At 44.7% G+C, this 22,384-nt stretch overlaps 1 protein-coding gene across 1 annotated transcript in view; it reads left to right on the forward strand.

The window, feature by feature from the left end:
- STK26 (serine/threonine kinase 26) overlaps positions 1 to 21,459 on the forward strand; it is a 129,267-nt gene extending 107,808 nt beyond the window's left edge. Inside the window, exons 6-11 of the mRNA XM_075322656.1 lie at positions 3,950 to 4,135; positions 5,432 to 5,574; positions 6,848 to 6,941; positions 7,461 to 7,523; positions 13,092 to 13,228; positions 20,525 to 21,459. Of these exons, the coding sequence (XP_075178771.1) occupies positions 3,950 to 4,135; positions 5,432 to 5,574; positions 6,848 to 6,941; positions 7,461 to 7,523; positions 13,092 to 13,228; positions 20,525 to 20,546 (645 nt within the window). The 3' untranslated portion in view covers positions 20,547 to 21,459. The remainder of the gene's footprint in view (positions 1 to 3,949; positions 4,136 to 5,431; positions 5,575 to 6,847; positions 6,942 to 7,460; positions 7,524 to 13,091; positions 13,229 to 20,524) is intronic.
- The last annotated feature ends 925 nt before the right edge of the window (positions 21,460 to 22,384 follow it).

A 22,384-nucleotide genomic window follows, 5' to 3' on the forward strand; every position in this document is an offset into this window, starting at 1 on the left:
TTGGATGAAATCATCAAACAATCCAAGGGAAAGGAAACATCCTTACCCCAGGCCAAACCAAAAACACCCCAACAGAGGAGGGGACAGTCGAGGTTTCGGTCCTTTCGGGGTGCGGGCAGGTCCCAATTCTCCTCGTCCAAAAGGCCTCAGAAGGATCAGAGGAACTCCGACGCATGGCGGTCTAAATCACGCCCTAAAAAGACCGCCGGAGGTGCCGCTACTAAGGCGGCTTCCTCATGACTTACGGCCTCCTCACACCGCATCCTCGGTCGGTGGCAGGCTCTCCCGCTTTTGCGACACCTGGCTGCCACAAGTAAAAGACCGTTGGGTGAGAGACATTTTGTCTCACGGTTACAGGATAGAGTTCAGCTCTCGTCCTCCGACTCGATTCTTCAGAACATCTCCGCCTCCCGAGCGAGCCGAGGCTCTTCTGCAGGCGGTGGGCATTCTGAAGGCAGAAGGAGTGGTGGTCCCGGTTCCTCTTCAGCAACAGGGTCACGGTTTCTACTCCAACCTGTTTGTGGTTCCAAAGAAGGACGGGTCCTTCCGTCCTGTTTTGGACCTAAAACTGCTCAACAAACACGTAAGGACCAGGCGGTTCCGGATGGAATCCCTCCGCTCCGTCATCGCCTCAATGTCCCAAGGAGATTTCCTAGCATCGATCGATATCAAGGATGCTTATCTCCACGTACCAATTGCTCCAGAGCATCAGCGCTTCTTGCGCTTCGCCATAGGAGACGAACACCTTCAGTTCGCGGCACTGCCGTTCGGCCTGGCGACAGCCCCAAGGGTTTTCACCAAGGTCATGGCTACAGTAGTTGCGGTCCTCCACTCTCAGGGTCACTCAGTGATACCTTACTTAGACGATCTGCTGGTCAAGGCACCCTCTCAAGAGGCATGCCAACACAGCCTCAACGTTACTCTGGAGATTCTCCAGAGTTTCGGGTGGATCATCAATTTTCCAAAGTCAAATCTGACACCGGTCCAATCGCTGACATATCTTGGCATGGAGTTTCATACTCTTCCAGCGATAGTGAAGCTTCCGCTGGACAAACAGCGTTCACTACAGACAGGGGTGCAATCTCTCCTTCAAGGTCGGTCACACCCCTTGAGGCGCCTCATGCACTTCCTGGGGAAGATGGTGGCAGCAATGGAAGCAGTCCCTTTCGCGCAGTTTCACCTGCGTCCACTTCAATGGGACATCCTACGCAAGTGGGACAGGATGCCGACGTCCCTAGACAGGAACGTTTCCCTCTCTCAGGCAACCAAAGCTTCCCTTCGGTGGTGGCTTCTTCCCACCTCATTATCGAAGGGGAAATCCTTCCTACCCCCATCCTGGGCGGTGGTCACGACGGACGCGAGTCTGTCAGGGTGGGGAGCAGTTTTTCTCCACCACAGGGCTCAGGGTACGTGGACTCAGCAAGAGTCCTCACTTCAGATCAATGTTCTGGAGATCAGGGCAGTGTATCTTGCCCTAAAAGCGTTCCAGCAGTGGCTGGAAGGCAAGCAGATCCGAATTCAGTCGGACAACTCCACAGCGGTGGCTTACATCAACCACCAAGGTGGGACACGCAGTCGGCAAGCCTTCCAGGAAGTCCGGCGGATTCTGCTGTGGGTGGAAGCCACAGCATCCACCATATCCGCAGTTCACATCCCGGGCGTAGAAAACTGGGAAGCAGACTTTCTCAGTCGCCAGGGCATGGACGCAGGGGAATGGTCCCTTCACCCGGACGTGTTTCAGGAGATCTGTTGCCGCTGGGGGATGCCGGACGTCGACCTAATGGCGTCACGGCACAACAACAAGGTCCCAACATTCATGGCTCGATCTCAAGATCACAGAGCTCTGGCGGCAGACGCCTTAGTTCAGGATTGGTCGCAGTTTCGGCTTCCTTATGTGTTTCCTCCTCTGGCACTGTTGCCCAGAGTGTTACGCAAGATCAGGGCCGACTGCCGCCGCGTCATCCTCGTCGCTCCAGACTGGCCGAGGAGGTCGTGGTACCCGGATCTGTGGCATCTCACGGTCGGCCAACCGTGGGCACTGCCAGACCGACCAGATTTGCTGTCTCAAGGGCCGTTTTTCCATCTGAATTCTGCGGCCCTCAACCTGACTGTGTGGCCATTGAGTCCTGGATCCTAGCGTCTTCAGGATTATCTCAAGAGGTCATTACCACTGAGACAGGCTAGGAAACCAACGTCCGCCAAGATCTACCACAGGACGTGGAAAATATTCCTGTCGTGGTGCTCTGCTCAGGGGTTTTCTCCCTGGCCATTTGCCTAGCCCACTTTTCTGTCCTTTCTTCAATCCGGATTGGAAAAGGGTTTGTCGCTAGGCTCCCTTAAGGGACAAGTCTCTGCGCTCTCTGTGTTTTTTCAGAAGCGCCTGGCCAGACTCCCACAGGTACGCACGTTCCTGCAAGGGGTTTGTCACATCGTCCCTCCTTACAAGCGTCCGTTAGAACCCTGGGATCTGAACAGGGTGCTGATGGTTCTTCAGAAACCACCGTTCGAGCCAATGAGGGATATTTCGCTCGCACGCCTTTCGCAGAAAGTGGTTTTTCTAGTAGCAGTCACCTCACTTCGGAGAGTGTCTGAGTTGGCAGCGTTATCATGCAAAGCTCCTTTCCTGGTGTTTCACCAGGACAAGGTGGTTCTGCGTCCGGTTCCGGAATTCCTCCCTAAGGTGGTATCCCCTTTTCATCTCAATCAGGATATCTCCTTACCCTCGTTTTGTCCTCATCCAGTTCACCAATGTGAGAAGGATTTGCACTTGTTAGATCTGGTGAGAGCACTCAGACTCTACATTTCTCGTACGGCGCCCCTGCGCCGCTCGGATGCACTCTTTGTCCTTGTCGCTGGCCAGCGTAAAGGGACACAAGCTTCCAAGTCAACCCTGGCTCGGTGGATCAAGGAACCAATTCTCAAAGCTTACCGTTCCTCGGGGCTTCCGGTTCCCTCAAAACTGAAGGCCCATTCTACCAGGGCCGTGGGAGCGTCCTGGGCCTTGCGACACCAGGCTACGGCTCAGCAGGTGTGTCAGGCAGCTACCTGGTCGAGCCTGCACACTTTCACGAAACACTATCAGGTGCATACCTATGCTTCGGCAGATGCCAGCCTAGGTAGGCGAGTCCTTCAGGCGGCAGTTGCCCACCTGTAGGACGGAGCCGTTACGGCTCTATTATGAGGTATTATTTACCCACCCAGGGACTGCTTTTGGACGTCCCAATTGTCTGGGTCTCCCAATAAGGAGCGACAAAGAAGAAGGGAATTTTGTTTACTTACCGTAAATTCCTTTTCTTCTAGCTCCAATTGGGAGACCCAGCACCCGCCCCTGTTTTTGTATGCACATGTTGTTCATGTTGAATGGTTTCAGTTCTCCGATATTCCTTCGGATTGAATTTACTTTAAACCAGTTTATAATTTTTTCCTCCTTCGGGCTTTTGCACCAAAACTGATGAGCCCGTAGCAGTACGGGGGGTGTATAGGCTGAAGGGGAGGGGCTTTACACTTTTAGTGTAATACTTTGTGTGGCCTCCGTAGGCATAGCTATGCACCCAATTGTCTGGGTCTCCCAATTGGAGCTAGAAGAAAAGGAATTTACGGTAAGTAAACAAAATTCCCTTCTTTGCATTGTTACAAAAAAAGTGAAAAATAGACTGATGTTTCGCAAAATTCATAAACGTGCACCATTTTCAAAAATTTGGCATAAAAGGACAATGAATACCACAAAAACACGCGCAAAGAGCTTCAAGCTTTTCTAATGTCCGGAGGTTTCCCATCAGCATGTGTGGTCTGGACTCGCCATCCGCCGTCATCTGATCACCATGTAGATGTTTGGTTGGATTGCGACTTTTGAACGTTCATGCTGAATCTTATCTTGGGGGCTTTGTTACATATTCATGTCATATATTGCATCTTGGCTAAACTGGACTTGTTCTTCTTTGTGTTTCAGGCCGATATTTGGTCTTTGGGAATCACGGCAATCGAATTAGCGAAAGGTGAACCACCCAACTCCGACATGCATCCGATGAGGGTCCTATTTCTCATCCCTAAAAATAATCCACCCACATTAACGGGGGACTTCGGTAAACCTTTCAAAGAGTTCATAGATGCCTGTCTAAACAAAGATCCATCCTTTGTAAGTATTCGTAGCTGCAGGTAGCCACACGCGAGCCGCCGGTGCCAATTTACCTATGTGCCACAAGAACTCATCAATCCATTTTTTTCTTTTCTTGGTTTTGTATTTTATTACGTTTCTCTATTTTCACCCCTTTTTCTTTTTGCTTAAAATTGGGATCAACCAAACGTTCAAGTATAAAAAATAATAATGAGGTTATGACTAAGAGGTTACCTTCGAAACGCATAAATATGGATTATCTTGACATTTTTTAATGTATCCGGTATGTGAAAACAGAAGAAAAAACATTTTACGATGTTGAAATAAATTTAGGGATTTTTTATGTGCTGGACTTACTACTTTTTTCTACTTAAATCCTTGAAGGTGATTGTCCATGCACAGGGTATAGGTGAGCTGGTCCATTTGGGTTTTTTTATCAACCAAAATTTGGCTACTATAACTCACTACTAAAGGGGAACATGTCACCAGGATTTTCCCTTATAAGCCACTACCAGTGAGCTCTTGTATGCGGCATTCTGATTTACTGTATAGAGCAGCACAGGCCGCTCTGTAGAATGTAAAAAAAACCCCTTTTATAATACTCACGTACAGGGCGGTTCAGTCTGATGGGCGTCGCTGCTTTCCGGTCCGGAGCCACCTCTGTGGTGATCACCCTCCTACTTCTACCGAGCCCGGTTTTCTACGTCATCCACACAGACCGGCATTGCGATCTTGCGCAGGTGCAAGGAAAGGTTCAAAACCACTCGCGCATGCGATCTACAATACTTTGATCTTCCCTCAGCAAGGCAGATCAAAGTGTGCCTGTGCAGGACCGCAATGCCGGCCAGTGAGGATGACGTAGGACATGTCATGCACATGGGCCTCAGAAGAAAAAGGATGACTATCACAGAGAGGAGGTGCCGGACCAGAGAGCAGTGACACCCATCAGACCGGGCCGCCCCCTAAATGAGTATTAGAAGTGTTTTTTACGTTATACAGAGCAGCCTGGGCTCTTATATACAGCATTTCAGAATACTGTGTATAGAAGAGCTCAGTGGTGGGGGCCGCAGCTTATAGGCCCCAAATCTGGTGACCGGTTCCCTTTAATGACTTTCTACCTGGAGATCCCCTTTCATTGTAGCCAGTCACATGTAGGGCTTGTGTATTTAATCCGTATAAACAGTGAAGGTAACGTATGACGTCTGTATTGTCTGGGTTGTCCCCGGTCGCCTCTTAAGCCTGACGTTGTGTAATGCTATTAATCACCAGCCTTTGAATTGCGCAAAAAGGTAAAATAAAACCTGTCCTGTTCCCTAGCGACCCACAGCCAAAGAACTTCTCAAGCACAAGTTTATTGTGAAAAATGCCAAGCGGACATCTTACCTAACAGAGTTGATCGACAGGTATAAACGATGGAAGGCAGAAGGGCACAGCGACTCCGAATCTGACGACTCCGATACGTAAGTACTCGCCGGATTGTGGGATTTATAGGCTGATTCACAATAGATTAGCTCCCGTTGACGAAGCTGCGAAGTTTCGGCTTACACATGTATGGGTATAATCATGAGTATTATTTTAGTAGACCTGGGTAACAACAAGGCCAATAATGGAGGTCCGATATGAAAGCCCCAATACAAAGGACCTTGGTCTGAAGATACATGTACAATACATTGAGGAGCCTGAAGAGATTGCTGAGGCCTGAATGAGCTCTCGGCCGCCAGATATCATGATATAAATGATCTGGATAACTGAATTATTGGGAAACAACATTTGCAGATGATACTAAGATAGGAGGAGTAGCCAACACTAGAGAGGAAAGAGTGTATTTAGAAGGATCTAGAATCACTCGAACAATGGGCTGAGAACAGGATGGTTTTTAACAGGAACAAATGCAAAGTCCTACATCTGGGTAACAGAAATGTAAAAAGCATATGTAGTATGGGAGGAATAGAACAAGGTTATAGCACCGGGGAAAAGGGCTGAGGCATAATAGTGGATCCCAGATTCAGCATGAGCCAACCATGCGGAGCTGCAGCTAAAAAGGCCGCCAAAATTCTGGGATGTATCAAGACAAGCATTAAATCTAGATCGTGAGGTCATTATTCCCCTATACTGTGCCCTGGTCAGACCCCACCTGGAATACTGTGTACAGTTCTGGACGCCCCAATATAAGAAAGACCTCGATATATTGGAGCAAGTCCAGAGAAGAGCAACTAAGATGGTAGAAGGTCTGCAAACCATGTCATACGAAGACCGGCTAAAAGAACTAGGAATGTTTTAGTTTGAAAAAGAGAAGGCTGAGAGGAGACTTAATAGCGGTCTACAAATATCTGAAAGGTAGTCACAGTGCAGAGGGACCTACCCTATTCTCATTAGCACAAGGAAGTACAAGAAGTAATGGGATGAAACTAAAAAGGAGATTCAGATTAGATATTAGGAAAAAATATCTGACCGTGAGGGCAGTCAGGGAGTGGAACGGGCGACCACGGGAGGTAGTGAGCTCTTCCATCAATGGGAATCTTCAAGCGGAACCTGGATAGACCTATAGCTCAGATGAGTTAGGAAAGCCTGCACTCGCAGGGGGGTGGACCCGATGGCCCTTGAGGTCCCTTCCAACTCTACCATTCTATGATTCTATGTGTGTATGGCCGGCTTAAGGGCTATGGTCAAAATGTGGGAAGCGGAACAGTATGCATGAATCTGAACCTTATATGTGTGGTCCTCCTTACACAGGGAGCCCAGTAATAAGGAGAACAATACACATCCTGAATGGAATTTCACCACAGTTCGGAAGAAACCAGATGCAAAGAAATTGCAAAATGGAACAGTAAGTGACCGACGCAGTGTGGTGGGAAACGTGTGCCCCTGTTAACGTGATTCTTTTAGCTTGTGGGGGGGTTTCTTTTTTTCCCTTTTCCAAAGGCTTTAGATTTTTTACACTTTTTCTAATTTTATAGTAGAGAATATCAGAAAATAAAAACTATTTTAATGCATTTTTTTCAGTGTCAAGTCCACATCACTCCACTGCTGATTTTCAGGGCAGTGACTGCACAAAACGTGGCTATGTCTACATCCAGACACAATAGGCTACATCTGGGTGTCCGCCTCCTCTTGTAGGCGTATACGCCCAAAAAAGGTGCATGACAGAGCACATGGTGACTCCGTCTGCTCCATTATAGTCAATGGCCCTGTTGGCACATACATCCGTATCCCATTTTGTGGGGGGTTCGGACGTAGGACAACAGACCATGGAGAATAATGCAGTGTGAATGTGGCCTTTTGTGTAATTTTGAGCCACATGTCCATAAATAGCATTACTAACCAAATGATGTGGTTTCTGTTACAGGATCAAGACCTTGTAAAAACGCTGAGCTCTATATCGGCAATAATAGCCCCTGTTTTTTCTGAGGTATGGTTTATTCAAACTGTTTCTCTTTGGTATTGTTTATTTCCAGCATCTCGCTATTACTGTCTTTTAGTTTCCTGCAAAATGGGCATGTAAAGGGTCCTTATGTAGTTACTCGTATGTCCTCCTTAGAAAGGTGCCTCCAGTCTTTGACAGTGAGCCGATCAGTGATCAGCAATGTTGCACTATCATATGTTACCTCCCATCGCTCAATCCTTATTGCTAAGGTGATGCCTTCTCCCTTACTTTTGTTGCCCCAAAACCTGACTATGAAAACAAACAAACAAACAAACAAAGAAACATCTAATTCATGGCTGTTTTCCTTCTAGTAAAAAGCAGAACAAGGTGATAACTTGGGCCTTGTGGCAGGGTTGGGGTTTGCGGCAGTGGCAGGGTTGGGGTTTGCGGCAGTGGCAGGGTTGGGGTTTGCGGCAGTGGCAGGGTCGGGGGTTTGCGGCAGTGGCAGGGTCGGGGGTTTGCGGCAGTGGCAGGGTCGGGGGTTTGCGGCAGTGGCAGGGTCGGGGGTTTGCGGCAGTGGCAGGGTCGGGGGTTTGCGGCAGTGGCAGGGTCGGGGGTTTGCGGCAGTGGCAGGGTCGGGGGTTTGCGGCAGTGGCAGGGTCGGGGGTTTGCGGCAGTGGCAGGGTCGGGGGTTTGCGGCAGTGGCAGGGTCGGGGGTTTGCGGCAGGGTCGGGGGTTTGCGGCAGGGTCGGGGGTTTGCGGCAGGGTCGGGGGTTTGCGGCAGGGTCGGGGGTTTGCGGCAGGGTCGGGGGTTTGCGGCAGGGTCGGGGGTTTGCGGCAGGGTCGGGGGTTTGCGGCAGGGTCGGGGGTTTGCGGCAGGGTCGGGGGTTTGCGGCAGGGTCGGGGGTTTGCGGCAGGGTCGGGGGTTTGCGGCAGGGTCGGGGGTTTGCGGCAGGGTCGGGGGTTTGCGGCAGGGTCGGGGGTTTGCGGCAGGGTCGGGGGTTTGCGGCAGGGTCGGGGGTTTGCGGCAGGGTCGGGGGTTTGCGGCAGGGTCGGGGGTTTGCGGCAGTGGCAGGGTTGGGGTTTGCGGCAGTGGCAGGGTTGGGGTTTGCGGCAGTGGCAGGGTTGGGGTTTGCGGCAGTGGCAGGGTTGGGGTTTGCGGCAGTGGCAGGGTTGGGGTTTGCGGCAGTGGCAGGGTTGGGGGTTTGCGGCAGTGGCAGGGTCGGGGGTTTGCGGCAGTGGCAGGGTCGGGGGTTTGCGGCAGGGTCAGGGTCGGGGGTTTGCGGCAGGGTCAGGGTCGGGGTTTGCGGCAGGGTCGGGGTTTGCGGCAGGGTCGGGGTTTGCGGCAGGGTCAGGGTCGGGTTTGCGGCAGGGTCAGGGTCGGGTTTGCGGCAGGGTCAGGGTCGGGTTTGCGGCAGGGGCAGGGTCGGGTTTGCGGCAGGGGCAGGGTCGGGTTTGCGGCAGGGGCAGGGTCGGGTTTGCGGCAGGGTCGGGTTTGCGGCAGGGTCGGGTTTGCGGCAGGGGCAGGGTCGGGGGTTTGCGGCAGGGCTGGGTTATGTGTTTTTCAGGGACTGAACCTCTTTTAGGCTATAGGGCTATGTGCCAATGTTGTTCATAAAATTTGGTATGTTCTTTCCTTCTCAGAATTTCCAAGGGAATAAATATGCAAAATCGATAATTGGCACAGAGGCCATTACATGTTGTTGCGCAGAAGAGGAACCTCTTAGGGTGTATATTCATGAGCAGATTATGCAGAGTTAAAAGACCATAGATCAATAAATATTTGTTGATCAGCGCTCAGCTATATGACTGTGTGTACACAGGCCGACCGTGCTTCAATTTGCATTGAGCGATTGATATCATTAATAGCTCATTCAGTGCATATGGGCTGCATTGTTTTCGGCAGAACAGGTTCTATTTACCAATGACGTTGCGCTGCTGAAAATGATGAAATTTTGAGCAAAACTAAAGATCATTCGTCAGGTGATCAGCAACTTGTATACACTGCACGATAATCCCGACACCACTAGTCTTGGGAATGATGATCGTGCAGTGGCAATGCATTTTTGGTTGGCCTTCGGCTTTTTCTTTTATTTAAACATTTGAAAAATGGATTAATGGATAATGAAATTAAAAACGTGACCCCTGGAATGCAAAGGAATGAAATACGGCCCATCACGCCGATGCAAAATGGACACAGGCCGGATAGAGATGTCCAGCTGTGTATGTCCAGTTATCACTGCCTGTAACACATCTGTTTAACATACAATATGGGAAATTCTTCTTCCACATAGAGGCCTTGGCAGGTGGCCATATACCGTACTGTTGCATATGCCTGTGGGATGTAGAGTAGGGATCCTGTAAAGACCACCTGTGCATATTAATAGTTACAAACAGGGCTGTGGAGTCTGAGTCGTGGAGTCGGAGTCGGAGCTCATTTTGGTGGAGTCGGAGTCGGTATAAAATGCACCGACTCCGACTCCTAAAATATATAATAAATTGGGGACAGGAGTGCAATGCAGAATGTGCTGAATATTTTACTAAATAATATTTAGTATAATGCTTATATTTAAGTGAAAAATTTATTGTAGTACAATGTGAACATCAGACATTTAATTGTTTTTATGATACAATAATCAAGATATTTGGATAGAACATAAAATATTTATTGGAATACAACTTTAGAACACAAAAAACTAATAAATTGTAAATATGTAATATATATATATATATATATATATATATATATATATTATATATATATTTATTATTATTATTATTATTATTATTATTATTATTATTATTATTATTATTATTATTATTATTATTATTATTATTATTATTATTTATTTATAGAGCACCATTAATTCCATGGTGCTGTACATGAGAAGGGGATTACATACAAAATACGTATACAAGTTACAGTAGACAGACTAGTACAGAGGGAAGAGGGCCCTACCCTTGCGGGCTTACATTCTATATATACACACAGTGTATATACACACACAAGATATATATGTAATCTACTGTATATTACATAGTGTATTACATATTTACAATTTATTACAGTTTTTTGTGTTCTAAAGTTGTATTCCAATAAATATATTTTATGTTCTATCCAAATATCTTGATTATCGTATCATAAAAATTATTAAATGTCTGATGTTCACATACACATATTCATGTACTACAATAAATTTTTCACCTAACTAAGCAATATATGTAGGAGTCGGAGTCGGAGCCGGAGTCGGTGCAAGAGAATTTGAGGAGTCGGAGTCTGAGTCGAAGGTTTGGCTTACCGACTCCACAGCCCTGGTTACAAAAGAAAATAGCATTAAAGTGAACCTGTCATCAGAAATTTAGCTATAAAGCTAAAAGTTCCCCCCCTCTGCAGCTCCTGGGCTGCATTCTAGAAAGCTTCCTATAGTTTTTGTGGCCCCTTTTATTCCAAAATAAATACTTTACAAACTTGTACCTTTTCGTATGCAAATTTCTTAAATCTTCCATGGGGGTGGGCTGCCTGATGTACGTTGCTGTCCTCCTGCCGATTTACGCCGCCCCCGAACGCTGAATTTCAAACCTCAGGACGCCGCCCCTGGGCGCCCGTGGTCCCGCACATGCGCTGTGCTACTGTAGCGGTGCCGTGCACGTGTGACCGCTGGTGACGCTTTTACGCGGGCACCGACTGCTCCGTCCGCTCCTCCCATCTATTTCCTGCTGCTGAGCAGGATGGGAAGGAGGTGACGTCCGATCATATGGCCAGCGAGCGCTTGCGCAGAACGCTGGAGGAAGAGGGGAAAGTGCGGTCACGATGTTATGGGCGGCACTTGCTGATGACACAGCGCCGCCCATAACCTCGTGCCCGCGCAAAGTGTCACCAGCGGTCACACGTGCACGCAGTGCACGGCACCGCTACAGTAGCACAGCGCATGTGCGGGACCACGGGCGCCCAGGGGCGGCGTCCTAAGGTTTGAAATTCAGCATTCAGGGGCGGCGTAAATCGGCAGCAGGACAGCAACGTACATCAGGCAGCCCGCCCCCATGGAAGGTTTAAGAAATTTGCATACGAAAAGGTACAAGTTTGTAAAGTATTTATTTTGGAATAAAAGGGGCCACAAAACCTATAGGAAGCTTTCTAGAATGCAGCCCAGGAGCTGCAGAGGGGGGGAACTTTTAGCTTTATAGCTAAATTTCTGATGACAGGTTCCCTTTAAACTATAGAATGCAAATTGTACTCATTTGTGAAATGTAAGGGAAAATAATAATGTCTTGGAATTACCTTATTTTCCGGATTCTAAGACCAAAACTGAGGGTAAAATGGAGGTGCATCTTACAATGCAGATATGGCTTACCGGGGCGGCGGTGGTGGAGCGGGGGGTCATAGGAGGCAGGGTCGGCGATATTCAGGGTGTCACTGCAGTGTCGTGGCGGGCGCCTGATTGGACTTTGGGTTCTATTGAATCACCCATGGTTGACACAATGGACTTCAAGAAAATGGCTGCAGAGACCTTTCTGTACATGTGCCACCTCCACGGCCATTTTCTTGAAGTCCATCGTGTCAGCCGTGGGTGATTCATTGGAGCCCACAGCATCGCTGACTCTACCTTGCGCGACCTTCCTGTGCCACGCCCTTGGTGAGCAAATGTAAAACACACTAAGATTATAAGACGAACCCTCATTTTAACATTAAAAATTATTTTTTTTCCTATTTTCCTCCTCCTAAATTTGGGGTGGGGCTTATAATCCAGGGCGTCTTATAAACCAAACAATACGGTAAATTAAATACCAAAAATGAAAGAAAAAAACTCCACTACTTCTTTATAGTCACTGCGACCACTGAAACAGATTTGCAGCAAGGGTCTGATCGGCTCCTCTCATAAACACTCGCTGCAACTGTTTAATGTCAGCATTGGCCAAGAATGGCCTAAATCACTGTCCGGCTTAGAAGTTTGCGGCTCTCCTCTAAGCCCCTCTGGAGATGATGGGGGGGTTTTCCTCGTAGTGATGATGGGGTCTAAACTTCTGATTATATAACCTGTCAATAGTTCAATAAAATACATGATCCATGTAAAGTTTGGTCTTATGTTGATGCGCGAGCATTGTCAGTGTTCACCGCTTAGGCCGAAGCCACACGGGGATTTGTGCGAGTGTTCGCATGACACTCGGCTCACATTCGCAGCACAGCGGGAGCCGAGTGTTATGTGAGCGTCATGCAACACTGGTCCAATCGTGCGATCAGACCACAGTTGCGGAGGAGAGGGAGGGATTTCTCCTCTGTTGCCGGCTGATGTGAGAATCGCACTGCATTCACATTACATCGGTGTAACGCGAGAGCAGTCCAATGTTTTTCTCGCACCCATAGACTTGTATGGGTGCGAGTGGAACAGGATCGCATTGCACCCGCAGCATGCTGCGATTTTTTCTCGGTCCGATTAGGGCTGAGAAAATAATCGCTCATGGGAGTTGCCCCATAGAGTAATATTGGTCCGAGTGGAATTTATCGCATTCCACTCGCACCATTTTTTCGCCGTGCGTCCTAGGCCTAAGAAGAAATGTGCTGTACGGCTGTGGAAATATCTTTGAAGCCTCATGAATACATTTGCTCTTTTGCAGCTTAAACAGCAAGACAGGAACAACACCGTGAGGAAAAATGCAATTGAAGAACTTGAAAAGAGTATGAACCTGGCTGAAGAGACTTATCCTGGCATTACTGACAAGATGGTAAAGAAGCTCATGGAAAAATTCCAAAAGTGAGTAGTTATGAAGATGGATTTTTTTTTTGCAAGAAACCTTTTATAAGTGGTATCTGGAATCTAATATGTAGTAGGTGTAAAAGTAATAACATTAGTAAATACTTCAAATTAGAAATGTAGTATAGTTCTCCTGATATAGTAATGTCTCTTACCTCATGCGCAGGGAGGGCATTGCAGCTTAGGTATCCATTGTTATAACTACTTGCAACTAACTGTCACTATGAGTGGATGTATCCATGGATACCTAAGCTGCAATGCCCTGCACATGAGGTAAGAGACATGGCTAGATCAGGAGAACTATGCTACATTTCTAATTGGAGGTATTTGCTAATATTACACCTACTTCATATTGGGATAGGATCTTAAAGTAGGGAGTACCTCTTTTAATAATTTGAGCTATCCACATAATATAGGTCATCAGTGATAATATAGGTCATCAGTGTGAGATCGGTGGGGGTCTGCCACCCGGCACGCCAACTGATCAGCTGAAATCTGCTAGTCAGAACACTAAGAACTAATTGAATGACCAAAAAGTAAAGATAGCTACACTCATTTAAGCAGTAAGAACCTATAAAGATGTGAGTGAACCAGCCAATATAAAAGTATATAATCTTTATTGAAAAATTTGTTAAAAGACAAACACATAAAACAGACAATGATGAGGACACATACAATTAACCTCAGGTAAACCAAAATATACAAGCAATAAATAGCATAAGTGCATAATGGTCATGTATCGGGAAGAAAGTGCACCAAAAAGGGTGCTGTCCAAGTTTCTTTGAAGAGCCAATAGTCTTTAAGTAAATGAAGAGTGTCCCAAAGAACACCAATAAGGTGGAACTATATTAAATTTCAAGCTAAACAAAGCTTTTTTTCATTCAAGACTGAATGTATGGGAGCCACAATCCTATTACTACAAAAAGTGGCATATAACAGAGGAAACAAAGAATACATGTGTCTGTGATATTACCAGGATATAATCTTACAAGATGAAAACATAATAATAAAAAGCAAATCCTGAATGGATCAGGTGGTATAACCACAACGTTTCCAAATGCCTACAGTCCCAAACCGGGGAGAAGCAGGATCTCGACCATACATATGAAGGAAAGGCAGAAACTGACACAAGTGTCAAAATATAACATTTTTTCCACAGGGCTGGACTAGGAGGCCATATTCCCAGTGTTATAATCAGAGAAAAGGGCGGAATGGCTGCATTACTACAGTACTATACCTTTACAAGGAAACAGAGTCAGCCAAAGGACCGACCCAAACACTGTGGTGAATCCACAAAAACACACACCAGAAGGGTGTTACAGGGCCCAAACTAGAAAGCCATATTCCCAGTACTATAGCTCACAGGAAGGCAGCATGGCTGCAATACCACAGTAAATTGCCCCTACAAGGGAGCAAAGTCAGCCATAAAAACCGACCTTAGTACTGAGTGGCAAGCCCACAAAGACACAGACCAGGAAGATATTAACCTGAGGATAAAGGTACCCCGACACGTGTTTCGCAGAAAAGCTTCTTCCAAGGGGTGCTGATGCCAGTCAATACCCAGGTATATATAGCCCCACTCACCAGCGTGATGTGTAACAGCGGCGCTCAATCACAGCTCCACAATCGTGCACATGGGGTCTGGCGTCTGACATCATCATGATCCGCCCATGTCAGACACATCATAGCATGGGAGGAGCATGGTGAGGTAAGGAGACACGTCGCCCCACAGCACAGAAAGTGGGCGGAAAACTGAGCGCTCAACACACACAGGGAGATGCAAAGATATTGCCATTGAGAACAAAGCAAAACGTGTCAGTGGCACACCATTTAAAGAACATTCACACAAACAGAAAATGTACAGAGGTGCACGTAGGGTTCAAACCCAAAAAGTGTAAGAAAATTATTCCAATTGTTTAATAATTTTATAATAATAAAAAATGTGAACCAAGTGTATAGATATCTCAACGCACGTGTATATCTTAGTACAAAGATGCATACAAGAGTATGCACTTAGATGTCCCTGCAAGGATTCTTCACATAAAAATATAATAACCATGTGAAAATTATATTTATAAAATACAAGTCTAAAGTGCATAATACAAAAAAAAATTGCTGTATTACAAAATAGCAAAAAAAGTGCATGGTGCATGTATAATAGATACAAAAACACATAATAAAAGGTGTAAAGTGCAAAGATGACCAAACATATGTTAAAAGAATCTGAAAAGCCCATATGCAGTGGCGCACAACAAAAGTCAGCAATACCAATGCCTGATACATTTTGTGCAAAAAAGAGTGTTCGAAACCAAAGCAGGGATAATGCAAAAAGAAATAGAAGAAGATATAAACATATATACACATTGGAAATGGAAAAGCATGTGAAACAAAACAAACCAAAATCTTTATAAAAAAAAAAAAAAAAAATGAAAAAATTTTTATTTTTTGGGTAGAAAAATTTGAGTAGAAGTACTCATCTATATATATATATACGTGCACATATACATACATACATACACACATAAAAAGAGATAAGTGTGCCAAAGTTATTACATTAAAAATACAAGACAAAAGTGCAAAAATACATATAATGGTGGTTAAAAATCCGCTCGTGAAGATATCAACAGGGATGGAGCTAAAAACAGAAACAAACAGAAACAGAAGAATTAGAAACAAATTTATTCATAAAAATGCAAATTAAAATATACCAATGGGCATAAACTAAAAACACATATAACAATAAAATTATAGGAATGGGACAAAACTCAAGCAGTCATTAAGACCATATGGACGGACAGAACCAATCTTAGAGATCCAACGGGTTTCTAGTTGAGCCAACCGCTTCTTAAAGTCACCTCCTCTGTTATCCAGGATCACCTTATCAATTCCGAAAGCCCGCAACCCACTGCTATTACAGCCGTGTTTAGACTTAAAATGTCGTGGGATAGGTTTTAGGGTGGAGGTATCCTGGATGGTAGCCGCCTTTTCAATGTCACGCACATGTTCTCTAATACGTGTTTTCAGTGGTCTAGATGTAAGACCGACATATATAAGATTGCATGGGCAAGTGGCATAATATACCACATGCGTCGTGTTACAGGTCATGTGCTGAGTAATCAGAAAATCGTGATTTCCATCACTGGACTTAAAATTCAAAGCTCTGACCATATTCGGACATGCAACGCAACTGCGGCATGGATAGAAACCCCATTTGGGTCCCGCTGTTCCAAAAGGATTGGTCTTGGGGCCTTCATAACAACTGTGTGTAATGAGATCCTTCAAATTAGGAGATCTCCTATACGTAACAGCAGGAGTCCGTGGGAGGTATTTGGATAGAGTAGCATCAGACCGAAGGATAGGCCAAAACTTCTCCAAAATTGTTTTAACCTCTTGCCATCTGTTGTTGTAGGTAGAAATAAATCTTACCTGCTGATCATTCTGCTTTTGCCTCTGTGAGTGTAACAAAACTTCTCTCTTAGTGTTCTTGGCTCTCAGAAACCCTTTCTTAATGCTCCTATTTGAGTATCCACGATTTCTAAAGCGATCGCTCAGGTCATCAGCTTGTTTGTAAAAGGTATCTTCAGACGAACAAATTCGTCGAGTCCTCAAAAACTGGCCTGTTGGAATACCAGAAATAAGGGAAAAAGGATGCGATGAAGTGGCATGTAACAGTGCGTTAACAGACGAGGGTTTCCGAAAAACCTCAGACTGTAAAAAGCCATTAACATCCTTAGAAACCAGAACATCAAGAAATTCAATACTAGATTGACTATACTTATATGTTACCTTGATGTTCATGGAATTCAGATTGAGCTTCTGCAGAAACATAACCAGATCACCCTCTGAGCCCTGCCAAATCATAAAGACATCGTCAATATAACGGGTCCAAACAAGAACTTGTTCCATAAATTCAGAAAAATCAGGTGAAAAAAAGATACCCCTCTCCCACAGCCCCAAGAATAAATTTGCATAAGAGGGCGCAAAAGCCGCCCCCATTGCAGTACCTTGGAGCTGCAGGTAGAGGGCGCCCTTGAACAGAAAATAATTGTGGGTAAGGGCAAAATCAACCAGGGAAAGGAGAAAATGAATGTCATCTTGATCCATCATGGTCATATTTAAAAAGGTCTCTACGGCTCTCATCCCATCATGATGGCGTATAGACGTGTACAATGACTCAATGTCACACGTCACCAGCCACATATCATCATCCATTTGAATATTCTCTATTTTACGGAGAAAGTCATTGGTGTCTTTCAAAAAAGATGGAAGATTTTCCACTAATGGGTTTCAGATGGAAATCTATATACCTACCCACAGTCTCACAAAGACTTCCATTTCCCGACACAATAGGACGTCCAGACGGTGACACTGTGCTCTTATGGACCTTCGGCAATAGATAAAGGCAAGCCGTCCTAGGAAACTTAGGAATGAGACCTTCTTTCATCTCCCTATTGATTGTGCCATTTTCACAGGCCTCCTCCAAAATGGTAGATAACTGTGTGTGAAAAGAAGAAGTCGGATTGAACGTAAGTTTCTTATAACAAGTACCATCGTTCAGCTGCCTGAATGCTTCCTTTTCATACATCACGGTGGGCCATACCACAACATTACCCCCCTTATCAGCGGGTTTGATGATTATATCCCTTCGTTTTTTCAAGTCCTGTAGAGCCCTTCTCTGAGATTTGGAGAGGTTGTCATTTGGTACCTTGGTGGAAATTCTACTGAACTCCTTCATTTACTTAAAGACTATTGGCTCTTCAAAGAAACTTGGACAGCACCCTTTTTGGTGCACTTTCTTCCCGATACATGACCATTATGCACTTATGCTATTTATTGCTTGTATATTTTGGTTTACCTGAGGTTAATTGTATGTGTCCTCATCATTGTCTGTTTTATGTGTTTGTCTTTTAACAAATTTTTCAATAAAGATTATATACTTTTATATTGGCTGGTTCACTCACATCTTTATAGGTTCTTAGTCAGAACACTAGCTGCTACTGGGTAATGTAGCAAACTGCTGAGTACTGCTCTTACTGACTTGAATGGGAAATAAAGCACAGTACTCGGCAGTGGTCATTATGTATAATACTATGATCCAGCCTGTATATAGCTTGTATGTGCCTGATCAGTGGGAGTGCTGGGTATCGTAAGGATAGATCTACTTAGGCAATGTTATTGTATGAGAAACATTAGGGAAGAACCTTGCTGTGTACTATAGGTTTGTGTTTTTCTGCCCTCTAGTGGAGGAATGTGGACTTGTTAGGATGTTAGTGCAGGTGCTGAGCATTACCCATTTATCTCCATTACACAAATTACAAACAGTAGCCAGAAACAATAAATTAAGACCCTGTTCAGACCAAAGTATTAAAAAACCAGATCAGTCATGTCTGCAGAAGGCAAAATTTTGTGTGGTCATGTGAACTGCAGACATGTGCACGAGCTGCCTTCTATGGCATCCGCTATTCTGGCCTGTGTGCATAATTGCTGGTGTTCAGGCCCTTGTGTCTGTGCGCGGTGTGCACAGGAATCCAGTATAGGCAGAGGGTGACTGCACATGGCCAATTTTCCAAACACTGTTGGTCTTAGGCCTCTTTCACACGTCAGTGATTCTGGGACGTTTGTGCTTTTTTTTTTTTAAACGTACCAGAATCACTGACATGATATAATGAATGGGTTTGCTCACACGTCAGTGATTTGTCACTGCACGTGTCTCCGTGCAGCGTACCCGCGTGTGCGTGATTGCTGCACGGAGACATGTCCATTTTTTTCTGGCATCACTGATGTTCCACGGACCGCGCAGTGGTGTGGTCCGTGAAACACGTGCCAGAAAAAAAACGTGCTTTTAAAATAAAAAACATTTTAACTCACCCGGCGTCCCGCGATGTCCTCTGCAGCCCGTGCAGCTTGTTGCTTCTGAGCCGGCTCATTATTGTGAGAGTTTCCTTGACTGTTTTGGATCATTGTCTTGCTGAAATGTCCACCCTCATTTTATCTTCATCATCCTGGTTTGATGGCAGCAGGTTTTTATCAAGAATGTCTCGATACTTTCAATTATATGAAGTTTGCCAGTGCCGTATGCTGAAAAACAGCCCCACACCATCAAGTTCCCACCTCCAAACTTCACTGTTTATGGTGTTTTGGAGGTGATATGCAGTGTATTTTGGTCTCCAAACATTGTGTATATTATGCCATCAAAAGAGTTCAATTTTGGTCTCATATCACCAGATTTTTCTGTTGGCTGAGGCCCCACCCCTTCGGGTCACATGGGTATGACATAAGCACAGGTCCTTCTAGCCACTTAGTAACACAAATCTATAATAGAATTAGCATAAAAAAAATAGGGGGAAGATGGACAGTCAGGGGGGCGGGAATCCCTATCAAAACCCACAATCAAACCCACATCAAAAGCTGCTCATTTTACAAACTTGTTTCAAAACCTATACATCCTAGCTGACAACTACAGGTATGTATACAATGACCCTGATATATAGCACTGGCTTTAGGTTATACAGTGGAACCTTGGATTACGAGCATAATTGGTTCCGGGAGTGCGCTCTTAAACAAAGTTACTCTTATATCAAAGCGAATTTTTCCATAGGAAATATTTGAAACGCAGACAATTCATTCCACAACCCGAAAATATTTCCTGTATTTATACATACTTATTACAGTAATACAATATAATCTGTATTCACATACAATTATTACAGTACACCAATACAAAATACTGTACAGTAAAAAACAAATTAAACTGCACGTTAGCTTCCAATAGAATTGTTGGTGTGCGGGAGGTACAGTATAAGCAACGTGCTGCACTGGTTATCAGAAAGAAAGTGCAATACTATATCCACAAATGCAAATTGATAGACATGCTATATAGTATATACAGTACTGTGCAATGATATACTATATACAGTACAGAAAGTTACCTCCAGAGCGGGTCAGAGCGTGGTGAAAGGACGGAACCAGAAGTGAACACGGTGGGAATTTGCTCTTATTGCAAAGCATTGCTCTTAAACCAAGTTACCCTGAAACCAAGGTTCCACTGTATAGGAAAATCCTGGTGATTGGTCCTCTTTAAGGAAAGTCATTTGTATAAACCTACAGTAAATGATTGATTTTTTTTTTTTTTTGTTTGGTTGCACGAACCCGAATATCTTTTTCCATGTTGATGCTTGCAAATTTCTAATATTACACCACCTCTGGGGGTCTTAAACATGCCAATCTCTCCAAACTTTGATTTATACAGTCCTCTTCTCATTTTTTTTTACATTGTTCTTTGATTTTGTTTTCCAGGTTTCCAGTCAGTGACTCCTAAGTATCATGTTATAACCATGACATAGCTGTAAAAAAAAAAAAAAAAAAAAGGAAAAAAAAAATGGAAGAGGGACGTCCACGAGAAGTACTTCACGCCTGGCCGTGCTTAGCATTTTCAGCTCCTTGTGCCTTTTGGGTCTTCGCAAAACACATCCATGACCGTGATTGACATTTTGGAAGGAAAACAAAGACTTTTTTTTTTTTTTTTTTCTCTCCCTCCTTTTTTTGTTATATATATTTTTGTTTTTGTGATGGTGTAAATGGTTTTTATATTTTCTGGAAATTTATTTTGTAAAGACTGAAGACTTTTACTACTTTAATCATTTTTCGTTGAATCCTATACATGTTGATACGCTGTTCTTGCTAAGTTAGTAACCCGTGCAAGTGACGACAGTATGTTTGTGGTGGTTGTGTTGCACTGTACACTGATGATATCTACTGGTCCTCTCTTTTTTTTTTTTTTTCCTCTTTTCCCTTTTGTATGACTTGACGCCTTCTGACGTCTCCTGCCATCTCTAAGATATAGGATGAGAAGTTGCTACGTTATGTGAAATAGAGCTATTTCTGTTTCATGGCGGCACAACGGAGCTTCTGCGCAGCAAGCATTTGCTAACTGCTCTGTTTCTGCAAATGAGCACTAGAAAGAAAAAAGACCAACGGGCCTTGGAGCCCCATAGAGAATCATGCCGTGGTCCGTACCGTCTGCTTTCCAGCCTTCCACAGAAATGCCACAACAAGTGGCACTTACAGAATACTTCTCCTTAAAACCTTAGAGGCCTCCATGTTTTGTTTTCCTTAATGCAGTCATTTATATTGCTAAAGACAAGTGACACATTAATCAGTAATGTCTCGGGTCCATAGCTATTGTGCTGTAATTCCATAGATTTTGGCTTTAGCTTATAGCAAATTTCTAATTTACATGTCCATTACTTTTTTTTTTTTTTTTAATCCAAAAGTCTGTGATTAATATATTTAATATAGCTTTATAGAAGCTGGATCTTTTTATTTTTTTTCATACAGAGCTGCCCATTTACTATATGGACATAAATTTCAAAGATTAGCTACCTGTTGCTGCCACTAGAGGGAGCTTAAAGGTCACTGCATACATTAACCTGTACTTTAAAGAGGACAAACCACCAGGATTTTCCTATATAAACTAAAGCCAGTGCTATACTGGTGCTATCATGCCGATTCTAAAAATACCTTTAGTTGTGAGATCGGATGTATGGTTTCTGAAATACAGGCAAGGAAAGTTTGTGAAATGCACTGTTACTTGATTGATAGGTGCTACAGAATATCTAATAGGTGGGAAAGGTTTTGCTAGTTATTCCCGCCCCTGTCTGCCGCCTGTTCTTCCTCTTCCTGTCTGTTATTACAGGGGGAGAAAGAAAGGGGCAGGAATAACTAGCAAAACCCGACCCACCTATTAGATATTCTTTTGCACCTGTCAATCAAATGTATTTCACAAACTTACCTATATTTCAGAAACTATACATCCGATCTCACTACTAAAGGTATGTATAGAATCAGCATGATAGCGCCAGTATAGCACTGGCTTTAGTTTATATAGGAAAATCTGGTGGTTGGTCGTCTTTAACATTGGTGGCAGGACAGGTCATCAATGTCTGATCAGTTGAGGTGCGACACCCCCGCTGATCAGCTGCTCCCAATGTCGTCTGCCAGAACACACAACACCGCTCCCTCAACTGTATAGTGGCTGTGGCCAGGTACTGCAAATCTGCTTGTTATTGATTTTAAAATGGGGAGTAAAAATGCAGTACACAGTGCAGCTATACAGTGGACGGGGCTGTACTGTGCACCTGCACAACTGAGTCCTCT

Source organism: Anomaloglossus baeobatrachus, chromosome 9 (genome assembly GCF_048569485.1).
Source record: "Anomaloglossus baeobatrachus isolate aAnoBae1 chromosome 9, aAnoBae1.hap1, whole genome shotgun sequence".
NCBI classification, from domain to species: domain Eukaryota; kingdom Metazoa; phylum Chordata; class Amphibia; order Anura; family Aromobatidae; genus Anomaloglossus; species Anomaloglossus baeobatrachus.